The sequence below is a fragment of the Hyperoodon ampullatus genome (assembly GCF_949752795.1).
Source record: "Hyperoodon ampullatus genome assembly, chromosome: 4".
Classification (NCBI taxonomy): Eukaryota; Metazoa; Chordata; class Mammalia; order Artiodactyla; family Ziphiidae; genus Hyperoodon; species Hyperoodon ampullatus.
The window spans coordinates 126462192-126474559 of NC_136917.1; the positions used below are offsets into that span (position 1 = coordinate 126462192).

The 12368-nt window shown below is 35.2% G+C and overlaps 1 protein-coding gene across 1 annotated transcript in view; it reads right to left on the bottom strand.

Annotated features, from left to right (window-relative positions):
- Nucleotides 1-869: 869 nt before the first annotated feature.
- Nucleotides 870-12368, bottom strand: part of IPO11 (importin 11) — a gene marked incomplete at its 5' end in the record, with an annotated part of 180137 nt that continues 168638 nt past the window's right edge. The window contains one exon of the mRNA XM_079703593.1: nt 870-1039. Within this exon, the coding sequence (XP_079559719.1) occupies nt 875-1039 (165 nt within the window). The 3' untranslated portion in view covers nt 870-874. The remainder of the gene's footprint in view (nt 1040-12368) is intronic.

Below are 12368 nucleotides of genomic sequence, written 5' to 3' on the forward strand. Positions count from 1 at the left end.
TCATCGAGGCCCTGAGGTACCCTTGCACAGAGGAACCTGAGATGGGTAAGTGCTGATCAGTCTGTCACAGCCATTTTGCAGCACAGGGGGTCTGTGGCTGCTGGTTCCTGTCAGTGCTCACAGGGCTCCTGGCCTCCAGGGGTAACAAAGGAACTAGGATCAAATCACGACCAGAGGTCTCCCACCTAGCACTGCAGTACCACAGGTTCACATCTGCGGGCCTTACAATGTGCATTAAAGACTAAATGTAATTACTGAAAATAACACAAGAAAAAAATCCCATTACTAATTCCCATATCAAATTACTAGAATGAAAATAAAAGCATTTGTCTGATAAAACATGATTTCTATGTCAGATGAAAGCAACTCCCTTGCAAGATAATCTCAGTAATGTATATTTGTCACTATTCATATACTTTTGCCTGGTACACACATTTCTGTAATTGCATCATCCGAACAGGTTTGTCATTTTTTAAACTTGTAGTCTCATTAACTTAAAAAAGGGATAAGGCAGCCAAATTTAACTAATTTTGGTTGCATAAAAACATCTCAGACATTAGCCTTCTTCTTCTCAAGTGTTAAGAGCATATGATTAAAAGGTAACAGTTTCTTCTCTTAACAGGAAACTAAGCAGCTATTGTCAAATCTATCTTTAGTAAACACAGGGCCCTCATAAATATAAAATTAAATTCTTTTGAGGAATAGGTTTGTGATTTTAGGTATACAGGATTTACATTTATTCTCTGAATTTTGTAGTAAAAAAACGTGTGGTCTTCCCATCTTTCTTTCAATACACAAGGGATTTCTCCATCGTCTCAGCAGGCTCTCACAAACAGATGGCAGGCTGGTCATCTCAGCCACAGGTCACGTGCTCTCAGAAGCCCTGCAAAAACTCCTGTAGCTGGGTGACGATCTCGGTGTCCACTGTTTCCATGAGGGACTGGAAGCCTTGCTCTCCCAGCAGCTCCTGCTGGGCCTTGAGCTTCTCGTAGATGAACTGCTGCAGTGACACGGTATGCACAGGGTCCTTCAGGGCCAGCTGCAGGACAGAGAGGAGCCACACTGTGTCAGAGAGGCAAAGCAAGTTCCTCTTACATGTGAGTGACTCAATTCTTTGTAATCTCTTTCACAGCAACAAAATTGCTTCTTGCAAGGGATTCTAAAGGAGCCTCATTGTGGAAAAGTTTGTCAAAGAAAATTTCACTCAATTAGTCTAACCTCAGCTCCCTAGGGCCTCCAAGCATAGTCATCTGATTAGCCCAATTTCTCAACAGTTCATCCATGTAAAGAATCAAAACCTGGTGGAAAGTATCCTAAAAGCAACATAACATGCCAAAGAGCACTTAAACACAATTGTCCAGGGTTCCTCATAGGAAGATCAGGTACTTTATTGTGGCAGCTTAGTGAGGCCCTCAGGACTGACAGAGGAAACACTGCCCTATCCTGGATTGCTATGCTACTTATATACATGTATATTCTTCTGGTTAAAAAAGAGAAAGAAAAATAATAAATAAAAATAGATTTTAACAACCCAAACACGTGCTCCTCCTCTTCCACTGGGATATTTGAAAAACAAAAGAAATATAATTAAATAAAAATAACCCATCCATCCACTTCCTAAAGATAACAATCACAACAGAGAACATTCTGGCCTTTTCTGTGCCCGTGGCATGCACATACATACACATAAATATACAATTAGTTCTGTTCTTTGCACTTATACTACCACACAAAAAATTCTACTCTAACACAGTTTAAGAATTCTAAATCAACTTATGTCATAATTTTTTTGTTATAGGCATGTTGAAGTAATCATGGTCTACATTAAATACAATTTTAACTATAATTTTGCTGAATAATCTTTCACAAACACTGTTCCATGTTACAATCTATACAGGCTTTCCTCTACATTTCAAATTATTTCCTGAGGATATCTACCACTATTTCAGGATTACTAGATTAAAGTGCATAGACAATTTTATGACTCCTGATATATATTATCAGGTTATTTTTCCTACAGTTTGTACCAACTTCAAAGGTATAAGAGTTTTCAGCTTGTGACACTGTTACCACTGGTATTATCAGTATTTAAATTCCTTAAAATCTAAGAATTGAAAAATAACACAACTTTGCTTTCAGCTATATATTGCTCTCATTATCAACAATGCTGAAAATGTATAAGGTTTTAAGTGCATGAGTTTCTGTGTGAGAAATTCTTCTCTTTCCTTTACTAAGACTCAGTTCTATTCTATGTAGATGAAGTAGCTGAGTCAGATATGCAGTTTGAACAATGTAAGTAGATTTTATTTTATTTATTTTATTTTTTAACATCTTTATTGGAGTATAATTACTTTATAATGGTGTGTTAGTTTCTGCTTTATAACAAAGTGAATCAGCTATACATATACATATATCCCCTAGATTTTAAAATAATGACCACAAATAGAAAATGTAACTAAGAGGTAGAGACATAGGAGGTATGAATGTGAAATTAAACCCCTTATGTGAACATTCCAGAGTTACAGGATAAATCCAAGGCAGGGGTAATTTCAATACTCATTCTCCTGGAAGATGGATAGGAGAAAGAACAGCAAGAAAAACTGCAGACACAAAGCCCTAAATTCACAAGCCTGAAGATTATCATTCTACAAAATGCACAGTAATTGAAGATGAACATTTAAAAATATCTACTCCCTTAAGCAACATGCAATAATGTTCAATATCATTTTAATTAGTAAGCAATAGACCTCTTAGTAAAGAGGATGTGAACTTTGTTGAAATATCAGTCACTAAAACCACCTGCTACAATGTGAGTGAAAAGAAGCTGAGCTTGAAGCTGATGTTCAACAAGTCACTCCCACCACTGAAAGAAAGCTTAAGAGTGTGGTTTAAATGCTGTTTCAATTTGCTCTAAGAAACTGTAAACAGTTAACTTATCACATCTCCAGGCTTTAATTTCAACAAACTAATAAAAAGGAAAAGTATCCCCATACTAAACCCCACCAGCTATGGCATAACACGACATTGGTATATTTTTTTTAAAGTGTATTGATCAGTCATTAGAAGATTAAAAGTATTTCTCTGTTTTGTAAGAAGAGTTGTGGAGGGAAGAAGGAATTAAAAAAAACATACAGAATCTCCAATTACATACCTTACAAGATCTTAAAAAAAAACAAAACACACACTACTTTTAGTGAAAAAAACTACACGTTCACAAATAAATGTCTGTTTTGGCTTCTGGCAGACATTCCTTAATCATGGTTATTAATACCTTCTTTTGAAGAAATATATAAAACAGACTGACCAAATGATTCCCTAGAGAAGAATTATCATTGCACATGCACTAAAAATCCAGATATCATTTCTTTGAATGCAATAATGCCTATAGGCACTAGAATTAAGAGACCCTGAAGTCACTAACAACATTTTCAAAACTATTACTTTTATGCAAATAATGGCCACCTAACATAATGAACTTAATTATCTGATTTAATGTGAAAAAATACAGAATGCCTAGCATGTTTATTAGGTGGTATGTTCTTGAGAAAATAGTTTTCTAACATAATAAGTAAACTATAAACAGGAAGATGTTGGACATTATATATAAACAAACATAAGAAGACTCTAAAAGATGGAGAGAAGAAGGCAGCACAGCATCCAAGGAACAAGATGGTGTTGAGGGCCCTTTCTTCTTGCCTCATAAATTCCAGATTTGGGGCTGAAGAAGCCAGCAACCTGGAAACACCAATGAGCACATACAAAAAAAGCTAAAACAAATAGCCTACTCTCTAGCCAAAGGACCAGGAAAGGGACCACAAAGCAAGACAAAAAACTTTTAGACAATAACTGCTCTACTTCAGCCAAACACCACAGAATAAACTGTGGCCCCAGTCCCACTGAGCTATTAGAAGGATTCAACCCACCTCCCATGTCTGTGGAGGTCCTTGGGGATCTTGAACTCTCCCCTTCCTCACCCAGGGAGGTATCAGTGGAGGCTTAGTGGGGAACATGGCCTCTTCCCCTACCTGGCAGTAACAAAAGTGGTACATCCACTTCTTCTGCCAGAGCAGTATCAGAAGAAGCCAGCTAAAACAGATTTAAATAAGATGCAGAGTCTCATAACACAATACCAAAAATGCCCAGGTTTCAATAGAAATCACTCACAATACCAACCAAAAGGACAGGGCATGGGCAAAAGGGAAGTGGATTTAATTGTAAAAGGGCAACCGAGAGGGCTTGTGCTGATAGAAATGTTCTATATCTTGGCTCATTAACGTCAATATTCTGGTTGTGAAGTCACAGTTTCGCAAATGTTATCACTGGAGGACATGGACAGCAACAGTTTATAAACCAGAGAGATCATTAATCTGGCAGCCTCAACCACCAAGAATACACTGGGAGGCAAGGAATTAACTTCTGAAGGTGAATGACCAAAATAGTTTGACACCTATATGCCCAAATTTAAACAAAGTATTCATAGAAGAATCTTACAAAATCAAATTATTTATTCTTCTTTCCCACACATTTCTAACAGGTGTGATTACCTTTGTTTAGCTGCAGGTTTGCTTAGATGCACAAATCTGAGGCGATAAATACCTGCTACAAGAAAAACAAAAGCAGCAATACTGAGGCTCAATTGACAATATGAAAATATTGGGGATAATGGGAAGAAACAGAAAACTATTAAAAAACAGATCCAGACTAGATACAATGTGTGGTATTTTGGATTGAATCCTACAGCTAAGAGATTAGTGGAAAACTGGTGAAATTTAAATAAAGTCTGGAGTTTAGTTAATACTAATATACCAAAGTTGGTTTCTTAGCTTTGATAAATATACAATACTAATGTAAGATGTTGATATTAGGGAAAACTGAGTGAAGGGTGCATGAGAACCCTCTGTACTACCTTTGCTATTTTTCTGTAAACCTAAAACAATTCCAAAATAACAAGGTTATCTATCTTTATGCCAGTACCTTACTGTTTTAATTACCGTGGCTTTGTAATATATTTTGAAGTCAGGAAGTGTGATGCCACCAGCTTTGTTCTTTTTCAAGACTGTTTTGGCTGGCTATTCAAGATCTTTTACGGTTCCATATGAATTTTAGAATTGTGTTTTTCATTTCTATAAGAAATGCCATTGGGATTCTGATAGGAATTGCACTGAATTGGTAAACTGCTTTGGGTAGTATGGACATCTTAACAATATTAAGCCTTCCAATCCATGAACATGGATATCTATTCGTTTGTGTCTTTAATTTCTCTCATGAATGTTTTGTAAGTTTTCAGTCTACAAGTCTTTCATTTCCTTAGTTAAGTTTATGCCTAAATATTTTATTCTTTTTGATGCTATTGTAAATGGGTTTTCTTAATTTCCTTTTCAGCTAATTATTAGCATATAGAAAACACACCTGATTTTTGTACATTGATGTTGCAACCTGCAACTTTGCTGGATTCATTTATTAGCTCCAGCAGTTTTTTTTTTTTTTTTTTTTTGCGGTATGTGGGCCTCTCACTGTTGTGGCCTTCCCATTGCGGAGCACAGGCTCTGGACGTGCAGACTCAGCAGCCATGGCTCAGCGGCCATGGCTCACGGGCCTAGCTGCTCCGTGGCATATGGGATCCTCCCGGACCAGGGCACGAACCCGCATCCCCTGCATCGGCAGGCGGACTCTCAACCACTGCGCCACAGGGAAGCCCTCCAGCAGTTTTCTTAATGGTGTCGTCAGGGTTTTCTATATATAAGATCATGTCATCTGCAAGAGCAGACAATTTTACTTCTACCATTTCAATTTGTATGCCTTTAATTTCTTTCTCTTGCCTAACTGTGTGGCTAGGATTTCCAGTACTATGTTGAACATGCAGGGCAATGGAAATGAATAGAGAGATCAGAAATAAATACACACATATAGAGTTACCTATAGATCCTCAATAATGGTGCCAAGAATGCACAGTGGGAAAAGGATACTCTCTTCAACAAATTGTGTTGAAAAACTGTATATCCATATGCAAAAGAATGAAACCCTCATCTTACACCACACATAAAAATCTACTCAAAATTAATTAAAGACTTAAACATAAGACCTCAAACTGTAAAACTTTAGAAGAAAACACAGGGGGAAAGATTCATGACAGTGGCCTTGGCAATGATTTCATGGATATGATATCATAACCAAAACACACATGCAACAAAAGCAAAAACAAACAAGGGAAACTATGTCAAACAAAACTTTAAAAAGCTATTTAAAAAAAAGGATTCAGACTAAAGAAGTACATACCTCTGTGGCCATTTGGTTGGGGGACAAGCTGCCCTAGACACCTCAATTAGCTGACACAAATGTTCATTATATATATACAGAATGTCTAAGCAGCAAGACTTGCAAGCTCATTTTCAAAATGAGAAAAACTGACAACCCTAAGCTTTGAATGATATCCAAAGCTGATTTTTCTCATGTTAACGGCATCAGTAGATGCCACTAGAATACAGACTTCCAAGTTCTTGGTTTGTTCTCTTTCTGTTGCTTCCATATGCCTAACCCCCATTCTTGCCCTTCAAGAAAGCACGTGATTATTTAAGAAATATTTCCTTTAAAATGGTTATGATAACATTAGGAACCTTATAACAGGTTTCAGTTATTAGAAGAAGATAAATAGCTAGAATTCCTGACTCCAGGGTTATGCTTAATAAATGAAGTGCTAAATAACCTGACTTACTTCAAAAGTACATACATTGGATTTTAATAAGCAAGTCCGGTATTCCCTGCTTCTGAAATTATTACTTGAAGACAGAACGGTTCTGTATGGTTCTGTACAGTTCAGAATGGTTGAACTGTATATGAGGTCCTTCTGTTGGTAACTATATAGCCTTCTGACCTACAACAATTGACCCATAGGTGTTTAATCTTTAAAGCTGGTATAAGATTTTTAGCTCCTGAGGTGCTACTTACGAAGATGTATATTTCTTGTTCTTTGAGATGTTTATTCCTTAAAACTAAAATATATTTCACTGCATTAATCTTCAATTTCACCCAGCAGATACAGTAAAGCTGAATCTTTTATTTTTCTTAGGTTATGCGGCATATTGTGTAACTGCTCACTTTTCAAGTCTCCATACAACCTATGATAATTTTCAGAAATTATTTACTGTAACATTTTTTCATATGACATTTTGCTAAAGAGAAGAAGTTTCCTGCCTTAGAAAAATACAGAAGATCTTGTTTAAAATAATATACTTTCTATGAAACCTGGTAGATTATGTATAAAAACACTAGCTATGCAACAGGCCAAAAATATTAAAGAAAAATTTGCTTACAACAATGTATAACCATGTGGTCTTCAAAAATTCCGTAGTTTGATGAAAATATCTTTTGTTTAAAATTATCTTCTTTTTTGACCTCTGATTGTTTCACCATAGGTAACTCAATTTCTAAAATATATCTAAAAAAAAAAATAAAAATAAAAAAATAAAATAAAATAAAATATATCTAAAACGTCTAAATTTCTTGGAATCTCTTAGGATATAAACGCTTTTAATTTGGTGGCTTAACAAAGAGTTTGAGGCCTGCAGATGGCAACCAGAACCCACCTCATTAATAGGGCTTGGCAATGCAAATTTAGTCTCTAATTACACCAAGTGTGAAACCCAAATTCCAAGGGAGCCACCTGAGATTTTTACTTTATTCTATTTTTAAATGTATTTTTATTTTAATCACTGTTGTGGCTGTTCCCTGAGGAATTTAAACTACAATTTCTATCTGATGAGCTTGTAAGTAAAGGAACTATTTACACTGCTATGTCTAGAAAGACTGGGACCCAGACTTAATGAGATAAAAATGACATCACATGCCCATCTCAGTGACAAAAACTTAAATTTCAACTTAGTTATTACCTTGTAACCTATGTTTTCTGATACAATTATTATTCTCTCCACCAGTCCTAGACCATTACTACTTGGGTATTTTTACTCTAGTTTCAATTTTTTTCTAGTTATACCTTTCATTGTAGGGTGCATCAACTCTTTGCAAAGTAAGCTTAAGAGAAATGCAAAATTTAAACAATGAGCCCAAGTATTTATTTCAAGTCTAGCTCTGAGGAACAGAACATCTGCTTATTTCCTCACATTTGTCTCAGTATGGAATGTTCTTCATGAGAGCAATGAAATAGAAATCAAAATATTATATTTATATTTACTAAACTCCAAACACAAGCAAGGCATGTGCTAGGCACAGGCTAGGTCCTTCACCTATAATATTTCATTTAAAACTCACTATAAGGAATCTTAAGGAGGCAAGGGAGCCTTCAGCAATTTAACCAAAAATCCTTAAAGAACAGTGGTTCTCACCCTTGGCAGCGCACTGGGAATCGTTTGTGAAACTTTTAAAAATGATGACATCTAAGTCTTACTTCTACAAATTCTGATTTAACTGGCTTCAGGCACCAGGATTTTAAAAAGCTCTCCAGGTAATTCTGATGCACATCTAAGTGTTACAGAAAAATTTGGAAAAACCAGCTTTGAGGACTAAGGTCTCAAGTGAACCTAAAAAAAACTCTATATTTTTACATTTAGTAAAATAAAATACAGGTAATAGACTAAATAAAACATATGAAACTTAATTCCCATTTACCACCATCTATTTCTAGAAACCCTTCAGGGCTTCCTTTCTCCTTTAGTTTCAGTGAGGCATTTTTAAATTCCTTTTGCTTTATTGTATGCATACTAGGCAATGTCAGCGTCTTTCTTTTTTTTCTCAGTCTGATTCCTCCACCATCCCAAAGTTTAATGCCCTTTGACGTTTGGTTTTTGACTCTAGAATTCACTATCCAGTGGTATGTTTGTGTTTAGTTTTAAAAAGTTATTTTTTAACATGTTAAAAGCTTACTATTATTCTATTCCTATTTCAATAGAAGCTTTGCCAGGGATAAATGGTGAATTTAATGCTAGATTCAATTTGCTAAGGGTAATTTATACTTTTGCATCTATTTTTATAAATCTAAAAATTTACTGTTTTTCTTTTTTCTGTTTCATTCTTTTCCTGACAATTCCCACAGCTTTCTAGGTTTTAGAATAGTTCAACTAGCACAGCATTACCTGTTCCTTAAATTTTGATACTACAAAAGAAAGGAAGAAAGAAAAGAATGAAGGAAAAAAGGGAGAAAGAAGGAGAAGAAAATGGGGGAGGGAGAGAGAGAAGGAAAGCTGCTGCTAAAAGGATGTCATTAGAAAAGTTAAACACATTAAACTGCTTATTTTAATTGATAGTACATTCCAATAAAACCACTTGTAAAATGAGCATATAAACGTTACTGAGTACTGGGGGAGGGTGTTTTATTGTTCTTTTTTTTGAGGAGTGGGGAGGCAATTTAAAACATTTCTTCCATGGCTATTATACATCTATTTCTACCTGGTCCTAAGTTTTTTGGGTTTTGTACTTTTTTTTACATTTTACTTAAGAATTGTCCATTCTGACAAGATTTTCCATTGATTAGCAAGAGCTGCATGTATAACTCCTGAAGTTATATGTGTCTTTATCTCTAATACTGATATTTATATTCACTCCCCCACCCCTTGATTGTGGCTCACCAGAGTAGCAGCTCATGGAGATCAGGTGGGCAATGGAGTTCTTTTTTAAGCTCAGGTCCATCTCACAGTGGGACCAGTGGGTTGCCCATCTTATGGTTATTTCCCAGTTCCAGAATGTATAATTGGAACACACATACTTAGCATCTGGAAGAATCCCCATATTGGGTTCTAGGTTTCCTAAGGCTGACTTTTGCTTTTTACTCACAACTTGAAATGAGTTTTGGGTTGATTTATTTTCATTCTTTCTTGTTTGATAATAAAATTACTTAAGGCTATGTATAATTTAGTTGTACCCACATGTTTTTATGTGTAAAAATCTCAGTGGAGTATGTCACCTAATTAAAAATTGCAAGCTTCCTCTTTAAGATATCATTTAAAAAACTTTATGTGACCAATATTTTTCTCAACAATTGCTCAATTTCGGGTTTCACTTCATTGCAGTCAGAGAATATGACCTGTACTATTTCTACTCTGAAAAACTGGAGGTATTTTTGTAAACCTCGAATATGCTCTTTTTTAAATGTTTTATGAACATTTTTTTAAAATGTATGTTCTATTTATAGGGTAGAATTTTTATTTACAGCTACTAAATTAACTTTACTGATTATATTATTCAGATTTGTCACTACACAACCACTAGAAGATCCTCTTAGGTTCAACTTAACATACATAGGATCACAAGACTACTATAGGCTATCCTTAGCATCAGTTTACTCAGAAGGCCATGGGGATGACATGATATCGCAAAATGGAAATGTGTAGAAAGATAAATTTTGCACCAATAAAAATGTTATGATAATAGGTGTATTTTTAGAACCCTGTAAAAATATGCTGCCTTTTCAAATGACCGTTTTCATGTTTTATGAAAGCATTTCTACTATAAACCAATTTTAGCAACAAATTAAGCTAAATTTACTGTGTAAATTAAGGACTATCTCCATTCAATTTCCAGCAACAGAGTTATCTCTTTACATTAAAAAAAAATCAATTCTAATACATAACTAAATTAATAAATAAGAGGAAGATGCCCTCCTTCCAGTCATCTTAACATCCGAGTAAAATGACTATATAACAAATGACTATATAACAAAGTGTAACAGAGTACTGAATTTAATAACATCAATGTTATTAAATTAGAAGGGCCTGCTAGATACCTAAATATGTTACCAATTAGCAATGCCTCTGATTCTACTTCCTACTCAAAGATATTATTAATATTCATGCTTGTCCAATCTGTGACATAATATACTATAAAACCAAATATGTGCCATAATACATTGATCCAATTATATGTAGTTTCCAGGTGATACAGAGAATGGAAAAGATTTATAAACAGAAACAGTGAAGAAAACTCAGATGAGATTTTCTATTTGCAATCTAAATGCTATCTTTGGATATGCTCAGTTTTCTGAATATTATTTATTTCTGTGTATAACCTTATTAAAGGGACTGAGAACATGAGAGTGAGCCATCTATAGGCAACACCAGCTCCCTTCTCTCTGCTTATTGCTCCAACTGCTTCTATGGTTCCAGGGAGTGAGATCACTGAGCAAATATTACAAGAATCTCTACTTTCCTGATAAGATGCTCTACAAGGTCAAGCTATCAGGTAAAGGATCAAGTGTAAGTGCTATAAACAGGAAATTCCAAAAGAGAACTTTTAAAGCCAAGAACGTTTAATAAGGAGCCAGTCAGTGCCCTCAATCTACTTCAAAAACTGGGATTATCAGTTATCAAATTGTAAACCATCAATAATTTATAAAAATGACAGAATATGATGGGAATGAAAACTTCCCATTCTGACCATCTGCTGATATAGCAAAAGTGTTAGAGAATTTGCAGTATTTTAAGACCTGCATTAATTCACTATTTCTGTGAAGGGAAAAACTGTTCTGTGGCTGTTTAACCTACATTTGCTGGAGTACCTGAAATGATCTCATACATGATTTAAATTTCATTATGTGTTTATTGTAGTAGGCATGCTTGGCACAAAACAAAGGAATAACTGCACAGCAGTGCCTCCAGAACTGAATTATCTGTGGAAGTCAAGTGGAAAATTAAAAAATCAGCAACACTATGATTAACAAAGATGTAACACTATGATAAGTTTTTAGAAAACAACACAATTCAAGCATTTCAAAGTGTCTGTCCCACTATTACCTTTTAATGTTGGAGTTTAAGTCTCAGAGAACCAAGCCTATCAACATTTGTTTACATAAAAACAGTAATCACAACCAGAATATCTACAATACCCATCGGATTTAAGATCATAAATGATCTTGTACCAGTCTCTGAGAATTATGCTTGTTCTTTATTCAAGGAATAAATTCATAGTGAAATGAAACAGGTAGAGTTTTAGAAGCAATTCATCAACACCTAGTTACCAAAGGCCAGATCTTTCCTGAAAAAAGGTCACCCAAATCTCCAGCTCATATTAACTGCTGACTTATACACGCTTAAGAAATTTGCTACCACTAGCATCTAATTCAATGAAAAGTTACTGAGAATCCATCTTGTACCATTCTACATCCACACCCTGTATGTAAAACGTGTTTGGGAGGTAGGGTGTAATTAAGGTGACAGGAAAATTAGTGGTGTGATAAATTTTTATATTAAATGGTAAAAAGCTGCTGCATAAAATGTCCTTTGGAATGAGGCAGCACTGTGTGTATGTGTGATGAAGGGAGGAGATAAAGAGAGAAGATGGGGGAGGTGAAGAGGGTGCCGGCAGACAACAAAGAGAAGATATTTCTCTCAGGTATCCAGGTCAGAAGAAAGCTAGCTGGTTAT